The sequence below is a fragment of the Scomber scombrus genome, unplaced genomic scaffold (genome assembly GCF_963691925.1).
Source record: "Scomber scombrus unplaced genomic scaffold, fScoSco1.1 SCAFFOLD_109, whole genome shotgun sequence".
NCBI lineage: Eukaryota > Metazoa > Chordata > Actinopteri > Scombriformes > Scombridae > Scomber > Scomber scombrus.
This window is the reverse complement of record NW_026910607.1, coordinates 1-23,127: the sequence shown is the minus strand read 5'-3', so window position 1 is coordinate 23,127 and position 23,127 is coordinate 1. Positions and strand designations below refer to the sequence as shown.

At 41.9% G+C, this 23,127-nt stretch overlaps 1 protein-coding gene across 1 annotated transcript; it reads left to right on the top strand.

The window, feature by feature from the left end:
• Positions 1 to 1,933: 1,933 nt before the first annotated feature.
• Positions 1,934 to 14,815, top strand: LOC133977128 (serine protease HTRA1B-like; the record flags this gene model as incomplete). The annotated part of the gene is given in 4 exon segments (XM_062415265.1): positions 1,934 to 2,532; positions 11,216 to 11,315; positions 13,619 to 13,733; positions 14,726 to 14,815. Coding segments are annotated over 4 exon segments (768 nt in total), but the record flags the coding sequence as incomplete, so codon positions are not given.
• Positions 14,816 to 23,127: the final 8,312 nt, after the last annotated feature.

The following is a 23,127-nucleotide window of genomic DNA, read 5'->3' as shown; positions in this document are numbered from 1 at the left end:
AAAAGGACTTCCGTCTCTATACAAGTCAATGGAGAATTCACCAACTTCTCACTTGATTTCTAACCTCAGTAAACGTTTTCAAAATGTGTTTATGGTCTCAATCGCTAGTTTAAAGCCTTCTTCAATGCAGTATGATGTTCATTTGGGACATTTTGGCCTCCCTGATTTTATATGTGACGATAAAGCAGGGTATGCATTAGGGCGTGGCTACGTCGTGATTGACAGGTTGATTGGTTCACAGGTTCAGGAGGGCGCCTCATGCTCCTCCTGATGCCCATATAAGTAGAATCCATGTTTTTATTTTTCCCAGCATGCACCTGAAATTTTCAAGATGGCGCTGCTCAGATCCGATACTATTGGCCTCCAAGCAGCAGTCCACAAACCAATGGGTGACGTCACGGATGTTACGTCCATTTTATATACAGTCTATGGCTGCAATACTACAATGAAGGTAAACGTGCAGATAAAGCTGACTGACAGTGACGGGAAGTTCTGTTATTTAAGCTCAAAGATTAACAAAAGAAATCATAACTCTGCACCTAATCTGACCTGTTATTAGGTTGAAGATGTTTTATTAATCTTATAAATATCAGAATTAACAAGGGTGACTTTGGTGTTTTCTTTTGATGTACTCTCACTGTGTTGCCTCAAAACTAACGCTGTCTAATGTTTAGATACTGAATCTCCTTCTATAGATACTATGGTAACACTTTATATTAAGGTATTTGTAATAAATGCTTAATAAAGTATTTATTTACCATGATAAGGCATTGTTTTCTTTAGATCCAGTAGCTGCAAAAACCTTAACTAACTGTAAATAAGAGCAGCGTTAACTGTTAAGAAATGGTTAATAAAGTATATATTAATCTTAATAAAGCAACAAAACAGCTCAGTAAAGGTTTAATAATAACACAATATGTATTTTAATGCTATAATAAACTCATAAGGCTTTCATTAAGCAGCCAACTTTTAACAGGTTTCTTATAAATGACAATAAATGTGTTTATGATGCTATTATTAACACTTCTATAGTCTTATTAACACATATTATTATTAATAAGCATCTTATAAGGATTATATATAAGTGTCTTATTACCTATTAACTGACTCTTATTACAAGGATCATATTATAAAGCATTAACTACATTTATGTTCAATTCAATTTCAGTTTAATTTCATTTATAATGCGCCAAATTACAACAGAAATTGATAGAAAGTTTCATATATGGAAGCCAAAAGCTGCAAAGTGATAACATTTTACAGCATATGCATCATTATTAATTATCGTAATCTTTCTAACAGCTAATGAAATGTGTTTCTGTTAACCTGTTGCATTAATATTATCTCAGTTATTATATTATCTCAACACATTAGTCGTGATTATGACTTAAAAAGCTCATTATTTTTTGATAATAGGTCTGAATATATGATGCCAGCATAACAAGCATTTAAAATATATATATTTTAATTATTATATAGCAGCTCTATCAGCTTAGTTACAACCTGTTGATACAGAATATACATTATACTGTTCTCATGTGCACAAACATTTATCTAACTTTTGGTTTATTGCTCATCTAATGTTGTAGCCAGAGTTAATTTCACGACTTTTTACTGCTGCATATTATCTATAGACATCCTTTTAAAGACAAGCATATAAAATAAGAAAATATGCAGTTCTTTTCCTCTTAAATAAACTTTAATTTGGGAGTAGACGTAAATTAAATAGCACAAATACTCTAAATAACATTTAGCTGCAGCACCATTCACTGTAAACAGCTTTAATCACTCGCACGCACCTTCACCCTCCTCCTCCTCCTCCTCCTTCCCTCTGATACTGACGTCACACACGCCCACCAATCGCCTCCTGTGTTTATCCTGCAGCTTTTATAAACCGGGACAGCAGGAGACAGGAGCTGCAGACTGCATCAGCCGGTACCGGTGCCGTGACCTCTTACACTACCAGATAACACAACACTTCTGAACTAGAACTCAGTGTTTTATATCAACTTTTTTTTTTTAAATCCTGCTCTAAGTTTTGTTTTGGAGGTTTTTTTGTGCACTGCTCCATGATGCGTCTCCAGTTTGCTCTGTGCGTAATGACCCTGGTCGCCTCTTCTTGTCTGCTTGCCGAGGGGAGGATAACCAAACGTTTCGCCATCGGTTGCCCGGAGAAGTGTGATAAGTCTCAGTGTGCACCGATCCCTGCAGACTGCCTGGCCGGAGACGTGCAGGACCGGTGTGACTGCTGCCCGGTGTGTGCGTCCGGAGAGGGGGAGCAGTGCGGGGACGCAGATGACCGAGAGTGCGCCGAGGGGATGGAGTGCGTGGTGAGCGATGGCGTGGAGGTGTCCGCCACCGTGAGACGGAGGGGAAAGGCCGGTGTGTGCGTGTGCAAGACCACCGAGCCGGTGTGTGGAAGCGACGGCGTCTCGTACCGGAACATCTGCGAGCTGAAGCGGGTCAGCAACCGGGCCATGAAGCTGCAGCAGCCGCCGGTGATTTTCATCCAGAGAGGAACCTGCGGGAAAGGTGCGTGCATGCGTGCGTGCGTGCATGTGTGTGTGTGTGAGAGAGAGAGAGAGAGAGATATTTATTATTAAAAACATAATAGGAAAAGTGACCAGAGAACCTGAAATGTGATAAGACAGTCACAGTGTGTGTGTGTGTGTGTGTGTGTGTGCGTGCGTGCGTGCGTGCGTGCGTGCGTGCGTGTGTGAGTCTGAGAGAGAGAGAGAGCTTTCTTAAGAAATACACAGGAAAAGTGACAAGAGAGCCTGGAATGTGATAAGACAGTCACAGTGTGTGTGTGTGTGTGTGTGTGTGTGTGTGTGTGTGTGTGTGTGTGTGTGTGTGTGTGTGTGTGTATGTGCGTGCGTGTGTGTCTGAGAGAGAGATTTATTTAGAAATACACAGGAAAAGTTATGAGAGAGCAGGGGAAATATTCTCACACAGCCTGAAGTGCGATAAGACAGTAATGTGTGTGTGTGTGCGTGCGTGCGTGCGTCTGTGTGCGCGTGCGTGTGCTTTGGATCTGAACTTGACGACCTCCGCAGCAGTCCATCCACACACACACTTGACTTCCCTCCATCTTCTCATGCCAGCTCATGCCACTGCACCCTTAAAACCTTTATTATTTTTTTCTTTTTAAACATTTTTACACTCATGCATTAAACCATGAACCTGATTTGTGGTTCTGATCACTGCAGCAAGCCCAGGAACCAAATCTCCCTCCTCAGCATCTTTGCATGTAAAACCTATTATTTAATGGTTTTGCTAATCCACAGATTCCCCTTCCTTCCTTCCTTCCTTCCTTACTTTCTTTCCTTCCTTCCATCTGTCCTTCCTTCCTTCCTTTCGTCCATCTGTCCTCCCTTCCCTCCCTCCTTCCTTCCTTCCTTCCTTCCTCCCTCCCTTCCTTCCTTCCTTCCTCGCTTCTTTCCTTCCTTCCATCTGTCCTTCCTCCCTTTCTTCATTTGTTCCTTCCTTCTTTCCTTTCTTCCTTCCCTCCATCTGTCCTTCCTTCCTCCCTTCTTTCCTTCCTTCCATCTGTCCTTCCTCCCTGTCTTCATTTGTTCCTTCCTTCTTTCCTTTCTTCTTTCTCTCCATCTGTCCTTCCTTCCTTCTTTCCTTCCTTCTTTCCTTTCTTCCTTCCGCCCTTCCTCCCTTCCTTCCTTCTTTCCTTCCCTCCATCTGTCCTTCCTTCCTTCTTTTCATCTGTTCTTCATTCCTTCCTTCCTTCCTTCCTTCCTTCCTTCCTTCCTTCCTTCCTTCCTTCCTTCCTTCCTTCCTTCCTTCCTAAGATCTAAGATCAGCTGTTAGGGTAAATGTTCCCATTAAACACCAGAATCTAAGCTCAGCTGTTTTTCATGGATACTGACATGATTTATAAGGGAGATCATTTCTTATAAAGCAACATTTATCTCTCATTTGAAAATGTATTCATTATTTCATGTAGATTTTCAGCACAAAACTAATCATATGCATCAACTTCACATCGCTCTCAGCTAAGTGTGCTGGAATTTTCCCTTGAAAATGCTCCTATATTACAACACTTACGGTAAAAAGAGGCTTTAATCATTCACCACTCAGGATTTTGGTGGTTGATCATTTCCAAAGGTGAAGCAGCAGGAAATTAATGCATATTTCTGATTTATCATTAAAGGTGCAGTGTGTAGAATTTAGTGGAATCTAGCAGAATGGACCGGGCAGAAATGAAATATAATAGTGTCTTAATTACTGTATAATCTCATGAAAGCTTGGCATCTACATAGAGAGTGGGTCATCTGGTCATCTTGCATGGAGTCCACCACTCGGGGGGACTTTTGCATTTTTTTAGCAAGTTTTGCAGTCATCTGGAGGGTGAGGTTGTAATCTGCAACCTAGCCACTAGGTGTCACTAAATCTTACACACTGCACCTTTAACTAAAAAGCTTGTATTTAATCCCACAAGTAGTAGCTAGCTGCTTTGTGTTTGTAATTATAGCGCCACAAATATTAAGTGAGAGTCTCCGGTTTATCTACAGCTACACACACACACACACACACACACACACACACACACACACACACACACACACACACACACACACACACACACACACACACACACACACACTTTTTTGGTCCCCACACTTCTGAAATGAATCCACCAGTGAGAAGCGTCACACTTTATCAGAGACTCTGCAGCTTCCTCAAACTTTATAGTTGAGTTTCAGCTCATTGTTTATCTGTCCGGCTGCAACTTTACTGTTCTGGTTCACTCTCAGCTGCTCTCATAGCGTCGTTTTCAGCCGCTGTTCACTACCTGCTCAGCACCAAACAGCAAACACACACAGTTATCTGTAGACTAGCTGCTGAACATTAGTGGAGCATTTAGATATTTCCCTCAGGAGTTGATAGAGAGTAAAAACAGCTAAAAGAGACTTACATTCATCAGGTGGACAGAAACACTTATAATTAAATCAATTAATGCAGATTTAAAGATTTAAAGGTGCAGATCATCATCTAAATGTGACCAATAAGGAGCCTGTACCCATTTAAGCCCAGACACAGTGACACAGTGGATGAGGCTGTGCAGTTTTTACAGTTTATTAGTGTGAATTGAACAGTTAATAAGTGTAAATTACGGTTTATGAGGATATTTTCAAATCATGCAAAATTAAAACTGATTAAAATCTGACATTATAATCATATTATTATAGTTTTATTAATATCAGAAGCTGTTTCTTCTTACATCTGATGCTCGGTCTGTTGTCCGTCTTTCTGGCTTCTCTCCATCTGCTGATCACTCAGATTTGTGTCGGCGCCTCGCACTGCACCAAACTCTAAAACTGGGGTTGCTTTCCACTCACACACACACACACACACACACATACACACAGAAACACACACATATAGAAACACACACACACTCTTTATGTTATCTTAACAAGGTCATAATGTCTAAAAATTAAGCCAGGATGTCCTGAGTGCCTGCCCTGTGCTGCAAAAACAAACAGTGTTCCTCTGTGAGAGTGTGAGGGTGAGAGAGAGAGGGAGTCATGAAAGCATATTAAGGAGCTCACACACACACACACACACACACACACACACACACACACACACACACACACACACACACACACACACACTGTAAAGGTGCAGCTGTGAACACATCAATCTGCTGAGTGCAGTTTGACACTTAGTAGAGTTTAGTCTTTCTCCTCCTCATTCTGCTTCTTCTCCTCCTTCTCTTATTTTCTGTCCACTCTTTCACAGTCTCTCTCTCTCTCTCTCTCTCTCTCTCTCTCTCTCTCTCTCTCTCTCTCTCTCTCATCTTCTCTCCCTCCATTATCTCAACCTCATTAACATACTGTACATAATCTCTTCATCTCCCCCCGGGAATGGAAGTATGAAGGAAGACAAACAGAGGAAAGGAATCTGCTCTTATCTTTCCTTATTTTCGTCCCTTATCTCCTCCCATTCTTTACCTCCCTCTTCTTTTTCCCATGTTCTCCTTTATTCTCCTCCACTCTTCTCATGCATCCCTTTTCTCCTCCTTCTTCTTGTGTTTATTCATCCTCTACTTTCTCTCGAATCCTTCCTCTGCTCCTCCTCGCCTCTCTCCTCATTTCTTCTCCTCCTCTTTCCATCAGTTCTTTCCCTTTCTCTCCACACTTCTCTCACTACTTTCTATTTCTGTCCATCTCCTCTTCTTCTTTTCTTTTCTTTTTCCCCTCTTCCACATCCACATCTTATCCTCCTAATTTCCTCTCCTGTCCTCCCATCTTTGATCTGCTCGGCCAACAAGCTTCTCAGCTTCTCTCCGAGGATTTTTGCAACTTTGCGAAGCGAGGAAAGAAAAATCTGGAAGATGTCAGCGACCCTTCACACTCACACACACACATGCACACACACACACACACACACACACACACGCACACACACGCACACACACACACACATCAAGTCTTTTGTGATGATTCATCCCTTGGAGCTGATTGGCCCGATTGTGTAACTTCCTAAACGGACCCAGATCTAGGTCAAACAGCTTTTTACCCCCAATTTGACAGGGATCAAAATATGTTTCTTTTATATTTCTTTCTTCTTCTTTTTTTCTCTTTTATTTTTTCGGCTTCCTGTGCAGACTTGAGACTTCAGGGGTGAAATTGACAGGCTTGGATACAGCGTCAACAAAACACGGGGTTGCACGGGTGACTCAACTCTTTCAGGGAACCGGAGGAATTTGTCCCAGTTCAGGCTCGTCCAGCTCGTAATGAGAGCTCAAGCGCGAGAGCAAAGCATTCGATTTTTTTTTGTTGCGTTCAAGAGATGTGTTTCAAAAACCTTTCCAAAAAATATGTTGCTGCCAAGTTGTAAGTGTGGAACTGATTAACCCTCCTCTGTCCTCGAGTCAAGGAAGGAAGGGAGGATGAAGGAAGGAAGGGAAGAAGGAAGGAAGGATGGGAGGGAGTAAGAAGGAAGGAAAGGAGGAAGAAGGAAGGAAGAAAGAAGGAAAGGAGGAAAGAAGGAAGGAATAAGGAAGGAAAGGAGGGAGGAAGGAAGGAAGTAAGGGAGGAAGAAGGAAGGAAAGGAGGAAGGAAGGGAGGAAGAAGGAAGGAAAGGAGGGAGGGAGAAGGAAGGAAAGGAGGGAGGGAGGATGGAAGGGAGGAAAAGGGAAGAAAGGAAGGAAGGTAGGAGGGAGGAAGGAAGCAAGGAAGGAGGGAGGGCGGGAGAAAGGAAAAGAGGAAGGGAGGAAGGAAAGAAAGAAGGACAGAGGAAAGAAGGAAGGGAGGAAGGGAGGAATGGAAGGAAGGAAGAAGGAATGAAGGAGGGAGGGAGGAAGGGAGGACAGAAGGAAGGGAGGAAAGAGAGAGGAAAGAACGAAAGAGAGAAGGAGGGAGGAAGGAAAAGAAGGACAGACGGAAGGAAGGAAGGGAGGAAAGAAGGAACAGTCAAAACAGACGGGGTCAATTTGACCGGTCTTAAATATCCGTCGTTGTCTAAAAACTACTAAAACACGTCAATGAGCCACAAAATATGTTTTATTTATGTTTTGCATTGTTGAATTTGGTCTTTTTTTTTATGGGACTGCCAGCTTCATTCATTAAAACTTCATTATCATCTCATGGTTACGTGAGATGGTGCGTTCAAAGACATTCATGCATTTACTCCTTGATTCAAATTTAAACATTTTGATCACCAAATTGGAAGTTTTGTCAGGTCAAAAAAACCAAAAATCTGACATGGCTTGAAATGTTTTGATGTTTTTTTAATTAAAATTGAACTTGTGGTTTTGGAGAAAGCGTGCAGACGTTACTGTTTTTCTATTGCTGCCGTCTTTTAACCCCTCCTGTTTTGATTTGACATGAATTATGACTCATTTTTGAGTTAACGCCTGTGAGGACATCCCAGGTGAAAACTGACCCGAGGACAGGCGTTAACTCAAAATGAGTCATAATGTCATTTAAATGAGGCCTATTGACTATAATTTCCTAGATAATATGTGTAAAACGTTTGGTAATACGTTGGAATGAAAAGGTCTAACTCAGAATTGGGTGATAATTTATAACTTATGCTTTATTATAAACAGTCAAACCGAGTCAATTTGACCCATGTGGACAAAAGTTGCAGAGTTGACAAGAAAACAACAGGAGGGTTAATAACCGTGCAGCTGCAAAATGTGCAGATAATTGCACAATATCTATATGCTAAAGGGCACAAGCATCTGAAGAATTATATTATATTATTATATGATTAATATTAATTTAAATATACCTGCTGCAGCTTTATTGACTGGGTCAGAGTTGCATTGGCCTGCTTTGACCTCCGTACACCTGCAGTGTGTTTTGAGTTCAGGATGTTTGACTAGCTCCATTCAGCTGACTTCAAAAGCTGCAGCAGCTGGCACACCACTAATCCCTCAGCCAAACACACACACACACACACACACACACACACACACACACACACACACACATCAGGGTCTTCCAGACAGTCAGCTGCAGCCGAGACTGAAGTGAACATTCACAACAAACAGCTGCTCAGTCAGAAACTCTGCAGCGGCGGCTTCTCAAGAAGAGTCATTAGTGTCACATGACTGAAGGATTTTTTTTTACGGCCTCTGGCTTAATTTGACAAAAAATGAAAAAGACTTAACTTGTCATAAACATTAACAACCAGTGATTTCACTTGGATTCGAGCCTTATTGTTTTAAACATTGACAGATGCCCTCAAATCAAAGCTAGAGGTAATTTCAGAGGCAGGAAACTTCACTAACATGTAACAGTGAACATGTTCAGACAGGTTCAAAACACTCACTGACAGATAAGTTAAGATACTTTACAATGTGTCCCAGGTGGTGTGTTCAGGGACACGTTTTACACTTCGATTTTATACGTCTCACAAAATATCTCGTTTTAAAGTGAAAACCCCCGTGTTATAACAATTAAAGGTACGTTTTATAATCCCTAATTTCCATTTTTAACAGGTAAACATTCTCATTTTAACCTTCCTGTCGTCTTCCCGGGTCAAATTGACCCCGTCTGTTTTGACTGTTCCTTCTTTCCTCCCTTCCTCTCACTTTCGTTCCTTCCTCTCTCTTTCCTCCCTCCCTCCTTCCTTGTTTCCTCCCTCCCTCCTACCTTCCTTTCTTCCTTCTTTCCTCCGTCCTTCCTTCCTTCCTTTCCTTCCTCCCTCCTTCTTTCCTTTCCTTCCTCCCTCCTTTCCTTCCTTCGTCCTCCCTTCTTTCCTCCTTTCCTTCCTTCTTCCTCCCTTCCATCCTTCCTCCTTTCCTTCCTTCTTCCTCCCTTCCATCCTTCCTCGTTTCCTTTCTTCTTCCTCCCTTCCTTCCTTCCTTCTCCCTTTAGGTTAGATTTGGATTTGTCTTAAAATGAGTACTATGCACTGTAGTTAAGTAGACACTGGTAAAATACACCACTGCTTCCATTTTGGGAATTTTGGCATTGCTATAATAAAACCCCAGCTGCTTGATATCTGTCAGTTTTCATCGTAAACAAATATGGTATTTATTAAATCGTGCTGCTTTTTACGTCACATCGCTCAAAAAAACATGTTTTCGACACGAACAGATGGATGATAGTGTAAAAAGTCCCAGCAGGTTCAGAGAGGGAGGCGCCGATTAATAAACGACCAGCGAGATGAGAAAAGAAAGATCTGCAGCTGGAGGGAAGCCAATGAGTCGGTTACGTAAGGTGACAGTGACAGTTATGTATTGACTGTTATAATTTGATCTAACATCTGTCCCCATCCATCGCTTCGTATCTTTTAAAAGCTCTGAGTCATTTCCTTTGTTTTATAAGTGTCGATGGGAGCTGCAGACAGTCAACAACTGCTCTCTCTCAGGCCTACACTTCATATATATGTATATACTGTGACTGTATCCTCCACATCTGGATCTGGTTTAACACAGCAGCTACAGTTCGGGTCCCATCACACATCACACCACATCTGGACCGCTCACAGTCGTCGTCACGCTTCAGATAAAAACACGACGACATCACGCCCAAACGCTTGATGATGCTTTCACGAGTTAGCAACATCCAGGCGTTGGGTGTGTTTTTATTTTTTTGTCCAACCTGGCAACGAGAGTCCGCGATTATTCTCTGGCGAAGTCGAAGCACGGTTTTACTTTAACCCTTCTGTTGTCCTCGAGTCAAGGAAAGAAGGAAAGATGGAAGGATGGAAGGATGGAAAGATGGAAGGAAGGCAGGGAGGAAAGGAGGATGGAAGGAAGGAAGGAAAGGAGGAAGGAAGGATGGAAGTGAGGAAGAAAGGAGGAAAGGAGGAAGGAAGGAAGGAAGGAAGGAAGGAAGGAAGGAAGGAAGGAAGGAAGGAAGGAAGGAAGGAAGGAAAGATGGAAGGGAGGAAGAAAGAAGGAAAGGAAGGAAGGAAAGAAAGATGGAAGGATGAAAGGAAGGAAGGAAGAAGGAAAGGACGGAGGAAGGAAGGAAGGAAAGTTGGAAGGATGGAAGGAAAGATGGAAGGGGGGAAGAAGGAAGGAAAGGAGGAAGGAAGGAAAGATGGAAGGATAGAAGGATGGATGGAAGGATGGAAGGAAGGAATGATGGAAGGGAGGAAGAAGGAAGGAAAGGAGGAAGGAAGGAAGGAAAGATGGAAGGATGGAAAGAAGGGAGGAAAGTTGGAAGGAAAGATGGAAGGATGAAAGGAAGGAAGGAAGGAAGGAAGGAAGGAAGGAAGGAAGGAAGGAAGGTAGGAAGGAGGGGAGGAATGAAGGAAAGAAAGATGGAAGAAGGAAGGAAAGGAGGAAGGAAGGATGGAAGGGAGGAAGAAAGAAGGAAAGGAGGGAGGAAGGAATGGAAGGAAGGAAGGAGGGAGGAAGGAAAGAAAAAGAGAAGGAGAGAGGAAGGAAGGAAGGAAGGAAAGAAAGAAGGGTTAAGATTGTAAAACAGATGAGTGACAGTTCTTCTTCTTTATTGCCTCCCAAACGCTGTCAGGATCAAACATGTAACCTCTGAGCGTTGGATCCGTCTCACGCTCTGCTGCCAGCGAGCAAAACACATCCGAGTGTGTGTGTAAAGAGGTCAGCCAGGGTGGGTGTGTGTGTGTGTGTGTGTGTGTGTGTGTGTGTGTGTGTGTGTGTGTGTGTGTGTGTGTGTGTGTGTGTGTGTGTGTGTGTGTGTGTGTGTGTGTGTGTGTGTGTGTGTGTGTGTGTGTGATTCACTTCACTGACAACATGTTTTCCCTCCTTCAGGTCAGCAGAACCCAAACAGCCTTCGTTACAAATACAACTTCATCGCTGACGTGGTGGAGAAGATCGCACCTGCTGTCGTTCATATTGAACTGTACCGCAAGTAAGAAAAAGTACACACACACACACACACACACACATGCACACACACACACACGGAAACCCTCTTTCTACTTTACCTGGATCAGATGGGTATCCTATTGTGTATTTAACCTTCGTGTCGTCCTCCCAGGTCAAATTGACCCCGTCTGTTTTGACTGTTCCTTCTTTCCTCCCTTCCTTCCTTCTTTCCTTCCTTCCTTCCTCCCTCCCTCCTTCTTTCCTTCCCTCCTTACTTCCTTCCTTTCCTTCCTTTCTTCCTTCCTTCCGTCTGTCCTTCCTCCCTCCTTCTCTCTTTATTTCCTCCCCCCTACCTTCCTCCCTTCCTTCTTTCCTCTGCCATTCTTTCCTTCCTTCCTCCATTCCTGTTCCTTTCTCCCTCCCTCCCTCCTTACTTCTTTCCTCCCTCCCTCCTACCTTCCTTCCTTTTTCCTCTGTCCTTCCTTCCTTCCTTTCCTTCCTCCCTTCATTCTTTCCTTTCCTCTCTTCCTTCATCCCACCTTTCCTTCCTTCTTTCCTTCATTCCTTCCCTCCTTTCATTCTTTCTTCCTTCCTTCCTTAATTCCTTCTTCCTTCATTCCTTCTGTCCTCCCTCCTTTCCTTCCTTCTTCCTCCTTTCCTTCCTTCTTCCTCCCTTCCTCACTTCCTTCCTTCCTCCCTTCCTTCCTTGACTCGAGGACAACAGGAGGGTTAACACTATGTTTACTATCTATCATGTTTGCAAATCTAATGCATGCAGGTGTAGTGTTGCTAAATGTGTGTTTCCATCTTGCAGCGATGAGGAGACTTTAACGTTCCTTAAATTTAATGTGTGAAAGAAACAGAAATCTAATGTGTCCATCATGTTTTCTTAACGTGGTTTTTCCATCATTTGGTGTTAATTTAATGATGTCATCTCATTATGCCGTCTTCTTCTGCAATGGTTTTAATGGCATTGGACTTTTTTTTTTAATAGTTCTTATTTTATTTTAATGGTTTTATCACATTTTTATCTCCATGTGTCATCATCAGCTTTCCACTCATCTGTAAAGCACTTTTAATATAACCTGCATGGAAGGTATGATACATTGGAGTACTAGCGTCAATTAATGTTTATCTAAACCTGCTGCAGTGGATGGAAACACACATTAATCTGTGTTTTCTTTTGCACGTTTTCTGGAAATTTGGTTGCAGTTTAACGACATTATAAGTGAAACATGTCAGTAGTTCAACAGCAGCTGAGAACTAAGACTCAGCATGTGTAACTAAATAAAGGTTACAGCCACTTTCCGATGTCTGTGTCATTAATTAAAGCCCTGGCAAGAGGTAGCTGTGGCCTTTTTTGTCCATGTTTACAGCCTTTAAAAATATTACTCAGTACCTCTTTAACATAGCTGCAGTTAAACCTTTCAAAGTTAAAACCTTGAGTAGCTGCAACAGCATAGAAGGAATGTTTAGTATGTTTAGTTTTCTGTTAAAGTCCGTGTAAAGTAAGAATAAATATGTGTTCTGAGTTTGACATACCACAGAAAAGTGTGTTGTTAACCACCCTGCAAAATTTGAATGATTAAAAAAATCGCCAAATATATGAAATTAGGCTTCAAAGTTGTGTAAAAATCTGCCTATTTCTCTTCTCCCAAACGCTGTGGGAGTGGCCACCGAGTCCGCTGAAGCCCCGCCCCCTACCAAGTGTCACCTGTCAATCAAAGTCACCACCTCTACCAGAAAAATGGACGCTAGGCCTGAGAGTTTTCTGCTGCTAACTCAGCTGCTAGCTCGGCGGCTAACTCAGCTGCTAGCTCGGCGGCTAGCTCGGTGGCTAACTCAGCTGCTAGCTCGGCGGCTAACTCAGCTGATAACTCGGCGCCTAGCTCGGTGGCTAACTCAGCGGTTAGCTCGGCAGCTAACTCAGCTAACTGGCTACCTGTAGACTGTAGTAGTAGTGTGCGCTGAATGTATTTATACCTACAGCAGCAGGGGCGGGTTTATGCTCCGGTGTGTAACCGTGCTATTGGTCACCGGTTACGTAATCGCCGGGTTACGTAACCCGGTGGAGATTTTCAGACCCGCCCATTAAATCCTGAACACAGAAATCTTGAAACACAGTTTGTGAAGCCTAGCTCCACAATTCAAATTTAAATGGTTGAAATGCTTTTTACACCTTTTTTAAAAATAAATGTATGACCTATTTAATGTGTTTAGAAGAAAATGCTTTACACTATCTTTAACATTAGTTTGTGGGATTGAGTTTGAAGCAATCATCGGTGTCTTCATATTCGTGTTTGAGCTCACAAACATGTTCTCGTCTCTCTTCCTCTTTCTGCCTAGGATGATATTCTCTAAGCGGGAGGTGGCGGTCGCCAGCGGCTCTGGGTTTGTTGTGTCAGAAGACGGACTCATCGTCACCAACGCTCACGTGGTTGCGAATAAGCATCGAGTAAAGGTACGTAAAACAACACACGGCAGGAAAGCATATATTACACCGCTCGATGAAAGACAGTATGGTGTGGAAAGAGTTAACTTTTATTGCTCACCGGCAGGACTGGCAAAACATACAAAACAATAAACTGTCGATATAGCGAAGGCGCACGTCTCAGTACCTGAGCTCTGTCTCACCACCATAGACTGTATATAAAATGGACGTAACATCCGTGACGTCACCCATTGGTTTGTGGACTGCTGCTCGGAAGCAAATAGTTTCGGATCTGAGCAGCGCCATCTTGAACATTTGCCGGGAAAATAAAAACAAGGATTCTACTTATATGGGCATCAGGAGGAGCATGAGGCGCCCTCCTGAACCTGTGAACCAATCAACCTGTCAATCACCACGTAGCCACGCCCTAATGCATACCCTGCTTTATCGTCACATATAAAATCAGGGAGGCCAAAATGTCCCAAATGAACATCATACTGCATTGAAGAAGGCTTTAAACTAGCGATTGAGACCATAAACACATTTTGAAAACGTTTACTGAGGTTAGAAATCAAGTGAGAAGTTGGTGAATTCTCCATTGACTTGTATAGAGACGGAAGTCCTTTTGACACCAAAACGGTCGCCCCCTGGTTGTCTTTTGATAGAATGCAGCTTTAAGTTACTTCCGCGTTTCAGAGGACCGGAACTCCCCACCTGCTCACCACCTAGGAAAACTTCTTCTTCTGCTGTTAATTAGCTGGCAGCACTTTTAGACAGACAGCTGTCGGAATTATACTATTATATAATTACACATGCTGAACCAAAATAACTGCATATTACTGAAAACACTGTACAAAATGTTAACAGATGATACTATAACATCAAATATATTTTCAGGTGTTACACATACTGACGATATCGCTTAATGGAGTAGCTACCAATTCATTACAATTCATATATTATATTTCTTCTTCTGCCTTGAATATAAAACCAAGATGTGATATTTTATTCTTTTCCTGCAGGTGGAGCTGAAGAGCGGAGCCACATTCGACGCCAAGATCAAAGACGTTGATGAGAAGGCCGACATCGCTCTGATCAAGATCGATACACCGGTGAGCAATGAGAGAGAGAAAGAGAGAGAGAGAGAGAGAGAGAGAGAGAGAGAGAGAGAGAGAGAGAGAGAGAGAGAGAGAGAGAGAGAGAGAGAGAGAGAAAGAGAATGAGAGAGAGAGAGAGAGAGAGAAAGAGAATGAGAGAGATGTTTGTATGAATGCATGAGGTCATTCTTGTTCTAGTTTTATTTTATCTTCCCTTCACTGACAGTGTCGTGTCAGACCTTCGATGTATTGGACTCTGGATGATCCTTCTCCTCACATAATGTTTCTTCCGCTTCTTTATAGTCTGCAGATGTTTTTTGTATGGTTGTGAAATTGGAGAATTTGTTGAGAAACAATCAGATCAGGTGTCGACTGGGAATGATTTACAGTCTTGTTTCATCCCAGAATTTGGCTTTTTTTTCTTTCTTTTTTGTTGTTGGATTTTGGAGCGCCGTCATAGCTGAGTGGTTACAGCACATGATGCATATAAACCTGCAACATCCCTGGTTTGAGTCCAGAAAGGGACCTTTGTTGCATATCACACCCATTTCTCTCACCCCTTGTTTCCTGTTGGTCTCTCTGCCACCAATTGTCAAATACAGGTTAAAAAAAGTCAATTTCTTTGTTGGATTTTGTGAAAACATGATCAAACTCACCGATGTCCAACATGAATTATTTGCTCATTCATGTGTTGGTCGAAAATCGGAGAAACCGCTCAGTTGATTTTGACAAAACTTGAGGAAGTGAAGCCTCTCAATCAAGAGGAAAGTGGCGTTATAGCAGAAAACAAAGCGATATTTGGGTTTTCAATCATTTATCATGTCCCTTTCTTTCTGTTTCTCCTTCTCATGTCATGTTTTAGTTTACAACTCTCTAGAAACATATTTTCCATTTCCTCTTTGTGTTTAACTTTCCAAAAAACAAACTGCTAAACCGGAGTACTTATCCCCTTTTTTTAGGAGGAAATTCCTTTTTCCACAGTCGGGCGGATACATGACACAAACAAAATAAGACATACAGGATTATAGAGTTATACAAAAATACAGGATTTACAGGGACACTTAATTACAGGAGTCACACAGCAGAGACAAAGATATGGACTGACGCTCCACACACACACACACACACACACACACACACCACAGGCTGGATATCATGTAACTGTAAAGAGGAGGTTACTTTTTTAAGGCTGTACAGTAAGAACAAGGCTCTAAAAAAAGGCCTTTCTCAACATGGGTAGTTTATAGCCATAGCCGGAAGGAAGTAGACTGGGTGGTCTGGCTCATGTGTGATTGTGAGTGCTCAACAGATCCGGGATGATAAGTTTAGGATGGGAATACCAATGAGTTTGCTGGCTGAGTTTACAATGGTTTAGTTTATAGATTGCTGTGAATCTCTGGTGACAGCACTTGTAAATATCCTTAGTATACTGATTAAAGCTGATGTTAATGTCCAGTGTGATGCCAAAACACTTCACCACCTCTACCTTCTCTCATTTGGTGATGTTGGAAGGATGGACTAGTGCTTTTGGAGAGCAGTTATTTAGTGTTTGAGATGTGAAAGTAGCTAAAAATGTGTTAAAAATGGGATATGGACCATTGATAGGCAGATAGAGAGTCATTGCTGTTGCCGAGCAGTGCGAGGATGGCCATGTCTGCTGTATATTTGAAGTAGAAAGTAAAGGTGGAAGGACTTTGACAGTTGTTTGTATAGAGGGTGTAGAGAAACAGACTGATCTTGACCCTTACTGTTTGTGGTCTGTTAGAAGGGAAGTTATGGATCCAGTAGATTAGTGGTGATGGAATTTGTAATTGCTTGATTATCTGATGGTGCTCGATCAGCTAAAATCAATGAAAGAGACAAATGAGGTGTCCAGATGTTGTAGCTAGGGCTGGGTATCAGTACCTTTAAGGTGTTGACCGAAATAGACCAATGCCAAGTAAGGTAAAGGTACTTTATGTTGTTGTACAGTGAGATTCAGTCTCTGTATTTAACCCATCTTAAGTACTAGGAGCAGTGGGCAACTCTAGTTCTATGTCAGTACCTTGGTCACAGGCACTGACAGGCGAATTACATGTTTTTGACAATAGGAAGAAACTGTTAAACCCATGCAAACTCTACAAAGAAAAGCCCAAGCCGGATATCGAACCCAATAGTCCTAACCACCGAGCCACCATAGTTCTCCAGTCAAACAATACTAGCATTCAATCCTTCTTTTTTACCCAGATCCAGATAAAAAAAGACTTATTTGTGTGGTTATAATACCCGCCTGTTGAATAAAGTAGGTTAAAAAAAGTACTGAATGAGGTACTCCACTGGTATATTGGTATCACTTCAAGGGTTCTGGTCCTTGACAATGAAGAAGATAGGACACCTCTTCATCTGCACTTCTCCTTTGCGTACTTCTCCTCCAGTATAGAGGCTGTGGAGAGAGTGTGTAGAGAAATGGGCTGAGTATGCACCATTGTGGAGCGCCGGTATTGGTAATAATGGTGGATGACGATGAATTGTCGACTCTAGCTGCTTGTTGTCTGTTAAAGAGGAAGTTATGGATCCAGTGGATTGGTGGTGATGGAGCTAGGTTGTTTCTTTATTACCTGATGGTGCTGGATTGTCTTAAAGGTGGAGCTAAAGAAATCTGGCAGAGGTTCTTGGGGTGTCCAGATGTTGCAGCTATAGGACTAGATATCGGTACCTGGTACCTTTAAGGTATCGACCAAACTAACCCAGCACCAAGCGGTATCAAAACTTCTCCACTCAAACAATACCTGAATTTGATCCATTTTGTACCCAGATCCAGAAATGTAAGGTTCTGTAAGGCTATGCAACCCACCTGTTGAATAAAGTAGAAAAGATGTACTGAATGAAGTACTCTATTGGTATCGGTATCACTTTAGGGGTACTGGTCCTTGCTGGTATTTTGTAAACCATACCAAGCCCTTATTTCAGCAGACAGTGAAGGAGACAGGACACTTCTTCATCTGTGCTTCTCCTTTGCTTGTATGCAAATTGAAGAGGATCCAAGAAGGGTAAAACTTATAGGAGGAGGATGTTTTGGACCTTATTCTCACAGCGTTTCGTTACAACCGATGTTAGAGCTCCAGGCCTGTGATGGTTTACCTCTGATGGGTGTGGGTTTGTTTGGTTTTTAGGAACAGAGATGGCAATTGATGTTTTCCATAAAGCAGAGATTGTTAAAGTACAGAGTGATGTGAGGAAGAGAGAGAGAGAGAGAGAGAGAGAGAGAGAGAGAGAGAGAGAGAGAGAGAGAGAGAGAGAGAGAGAGAGAGAGAGAGAGAGAGAGAGAGAGAGAGAGTGAAGGATGGGTGTTACTTCCAGAAAGCAGAAGTTTGGACTCGATCCAGGTTCGGGAGCGTTGCACCTAAATGGTTGTGATGTCTGGTTTTAAGAGGGACTCATGATCCAATCCAAGGAAGGGGCAACGAGTCCAAAAGGCTCTCACACTCTGCTGAGGTATCAAATCGGGTGGAGAAGCTGTTTATTTATTTTTTGGGGGATATTTATTACTGGCAGAGGCGTTGGGGTGTGGTGCACAGGTGGTCTTGCTCGTTGGCTTGTACAGCGGGAGTCCTGCCTGGCTGAAAGGCTCGTTAGATGTTCCAGGTTATTTTTATGGATCTTTTTGGCCTCGAAAATTAACTTTTTTTGATAGTTTTGAGTACTGCAAAGCCCTTAAGCCTAAAAGACATGTTTGTTCTTGTTGAAAAGATGCTTGATTTGTGGGTTTGCTCCTTCTGGTATTAAAGTATCCATATACAGAATCTAATGTGGTTTAGTGAAGGCGAGGATCTCGGTTTGGAAAATGTCCTTTTTTTTTCTTCATGGACAAAAAAGCCTGGTTTTAATTTTTAGCTCAGTGGATTCTTTGAAGCCAAATAATATCATGACTCATGAAAGTGGATATCTGCAGAGCAGGTCAGGAGACTCGGGGAAAATTTTCATGTGGGTTAACACTTTGCACTTTTGCACGTTGTTTTGGTCCAGAGATGACTGGACGGCCGGGTTCAGTTAAGTTCAGCTAGGTTTTCCACAAAAATCGGTGTAATGGAAAAACACTACTAAACCTAAGAAGGTCGGTGTTTCTCTTCTTTTTTTTATACAGACATCCTGCACCAGGTCAGACAAATAAAAGAAAGGAGACATTTTGATGCAAGCTTCAGTCACCAGAACAAAGAGATCACATGTATTAAAATCTGCTCTAAAATATCTCATATTACACTGAGGGATCAAGTCCCCCGATTTAACGCCCAAAATAAAAAAAACAAAGTATTCAATAGAAGCCTGTTTGTGACTGAAAGTAGCTCAGAGAAGCTTATAAAACATAGCTGCTACACATAAGCTGAATAAGAGAAAACAGGCAATGAATTAGGGGAAAATTAAGCCTGGCTGTACGAATGAAAGCAAGATATGATGAGTCATGCAACTCTGATCTGGACTCTGTTTCCACACTGCAGAAAATACAAGATTGTTGAGACTTTGACGAGTTGTTTTAAATCTGCAATATAGTTTCCATCCTCAAGAAATAATCGCCTGTTATAATACAGAGCACTTAATATACAACATAAAAAAGACTTGACCCATTTTTACATTTTAGAGCTGTAAAAACACTCTATACACATTTCTTTTCAGGGGACTTTTGCTAATTTGACCCCGAATAGACCAAAAAAATGCATCATATTTTTATTTTTGTGCAGCTGATTGACATTTTTCTATATGCAAACATCCAAATTTGACTTGTATTTATTGAAAAAGTTCAAAAATCAGCATTCAAAATTCAAAATGTTCTTCCTGGACCATAACATAGTGATTGTGAATGTCTCTTTTAGCATATATAAACACTGTGTTTATGGGGAATTTATGAATGTATATTGGTGCAGAGACTAATCATGAGTCAGAATATGAACAGTATGTAAAGGGTTAAAACAAGACGAGGACATTTGAACTCAAAGTAAGATTTGTGGAACATGTCTTTTGCTCCCTGCAGTCTCTCAGCAGGGCAGGTTCGTACCTGTTAACGCCATCTATACACGGAAACATCCTTCCTGCCATCATGAAATGCCATTAGCGTAAAGCAAGGAGGGGGGGAGGGGAGGGGGGGGGGGGTCATGAGGGTTAAGTAAGATACTTCCAGACACAGGCATGATTGCAGTAATTGTTGTAATTAGATCATATAAAACTCTTCAATTTGCAGTTTTACACTTTACGCATTCTTTCTACATTACAGCAAATTAACAATGCACGCTTTGAAGGTCTCATTTTCAATTTTCTTTTTTCAGTAATCGCTGCGGCTGTTTCAAAAAATGTCTCTTATTAGTGTAATGAGGGGCGCTGTAATGAAGGTTGGGGGGGAGGGGGGGGTTAATTTTAAACCCAGGCAGATCTGATTTGGGAGGATTAAGTGATGTCATGTGTGCTGTACATTTAACAAAAACAAATAACAAAACATTTAACCCTCCTGTTGTCCTCGAGTCAAAGAAGGAAAGGAGGAAGAAGGAAGGAAAGGAAGGAAGCAGGGAAGGAAAGAAGGAGGGAGGGAGGAAGGAAGGGATGGAAGGAAGGAAGGAAGGAAGGAAGGAAGGAAGGAAGGAAGGAAGGAGGGAGGGAGGGAGAAAGGATAAGAGGAAGGGAGGAAGGAAGGAAAGAAGGACAGAGGAAAGAAGGGAGGGAGGAAGGAAGGAACTAAGGAAGGAAGGAGGGAAGGAAAGAAGGACAGAAGGAAGGAAGAAAGGTGAATGGAGGAAGGAAAGGAGGAAGGGAGGAAAGAAGGAGGGAGGGAGGAAGAACAGAAGGAAGGAAGAAAGGAAAGAAGTGGGAAGGAAAGTAAGAGAGAAGGAGGGAGGGAGGAAGGACAGACGGAAGGAAGGAAGGGAGGAAAGAGGGAACAGTCAAAACAGACGGGGTCAGTTTGACCCGGGAGGACGACGATGTAAGAATACTCCAGTTTAATCCTCACAATTGAAGATATTTATTTAGATATTCATGAAGCTGCTTATAGTGTGTGCAGTGATTTTCCCTCTAAGATCTCACTCAGATACTTTGGTGAAGATTTGAACATTTTGTCCAAACAAACAGCTTCGGTTGTTGTTGTTGTTGTTAGTGTTGGTATTTTCAGCAGTGTGCTTTAATTTAACTCAGGTGTGTCTCAGATGTGGAAATTAGGTTTTTTTTCATGCAGACAGAGAACAACCACAGACAAGTATGCACACACACACACACACACACACACACACACACACACACACACACACACACACACACACACACACACACACACACACACACACATACACAGAGGCTGCAGGATATGTAAGTTCGTGTTTGAGGTCAGACAGAGATGATTGTGGTTTTCTCAGCATGTTTTTTAGGCGGAGGCAAAGATGGGAGGGGGGGGGCTGTTGTGGGGGGATGGGGGGGGTTATTGGGGGAGTGGGGGGGTAGGGGGAATATGGGGGGGGGTGTTGAGTAACTGGAGCTTCAGGAGATGAACTTCCAGCAGAAATCCACAAATTGCTCAGCACTTTGCGGTTGTGGTTAACATGCACACGAAAACCCAGAGACTTCTGCTCCAATGACTTATAGCCCTCCACCCATCCCAACACACACACACACACACACACACACACACACACACACACACACACACACACACACACACACACACACACACACACACACACACAGTTTGGCAGTTTGTCCCCACCTGTCTGATTGCTGTTATGTACTTTAAATGATTAAATGAAACCATGAAACAAGATGTACTTTAACTTAAAAACACTCTGTCACTTAATTCATCATAATTACAACTAGGAAACTTCTCTGAACTCAACTCAGCCAAAGTGCATCAGTCATGGGGATTAAACCCTCATTTAAAGGAGACATATTCTGCACATTTCCAGCTCTATGTTTATATTCTGTTGCTCTACTGGAATAAAAATACTGGAATAAAAACTCCTTTTTTATCTTCTACTGGTCCTTTATGCAGCCGCTCAGTTCAGCCTCTTTCTATTAACAGGCTGTTTTAGCTCCTGTCTCTTTAAGGCCCCCCCCCCCAATAAATAAGTATGTCCTAATAAATGTAGTATAATGTTAATTTCCACAGCAGACTCAAATCATACAAACCAAAACACAACATAAATACTATTTTTATTCACCAATTAATCCAAATTTCTTCTACTTTGATGTTTTTCTCAATCGTTGTCAAGCTTCCACCAATCAAATTCGACATTTCTTACTCTATAACATCACATTAAAAGCCTTCCAGCATCTTACAAGACTCATATCCTGCATATTCTCCAGCTCTATATTAATATTCTGTGTCTCTACTGGAATATCTTTCCATGATTTCCAGTTAAAAACTCTTTATTTATCTTCTACTGGTCCTTTATGCAGCCGCTCAGTTCAGCCTCTGTCTATTAACAGGCCGTTTTATCTCCTTTGTTACTCCCAAATGTTCAACTTCTCAACTTCTCACATCCGTACATGTTGGAGCTGAATCACATCTGAAATATGAGAGTGGAAACACCTTAGCAACCACCTTAGCAACCGCCTTGTGTTTTGACTCTCAGGGAGCATTTTTTACAGGCGCTAATGTCAATCAACCCACGAGTGTCTGATGAATGCTTGCAAGTCATAAACACTTTTGCCATCCATCATATATGACATAAATGGAGCATCATTTTGTAGTTTGGGGCAACATTTCTATCAGGTGTTTTGATATTTTACTGCACTAATTGCTGCAGAGTGTAAATGTGCAAATGTTCAAAGATGCAGGAAATTCATCAAATGCAATCCTGCAAATCTAAAATCATAAAATGTACTGCATGCATACATCAATACGGTAAATAATATTAGTAATTTTTTTTAAGTTAAAGGTGCAGTGTGTTGAATTTAGCGGCATCTTGCAGAACAGACTCGGTAGTAATAGAATATAGTGTTCATAAGTGTGTTTTAATGAGTGTATTATCACCTAAAAAATAAGAATTGTTAGGTTTTTGAGCCCTTTTTCATAATCTCACTTTCACAATATCGCTGCTAGATGCCAGTAAATCTTACACACTGCACCTTTAAACATGGTCACAGTCTGACAAGTGTTAAAAATGACCCAAATAAAATCTAAACTGAGCCATTAGAGGTATTTATAATGCGGTATTTTCTTTAGTGCTGCAGACAGTTAAACTACACAGTATCACCCTGAAATCATCTGGTGACAGCAGCGTGAGGAGTGTGTGTTCAGTGTGTGTTCAGTGTGTGTTCAGTGTGTGTTCAGCGTGAGGAGTGTGTGTGCAGTGTGTGTGCAGTGTGTGTTC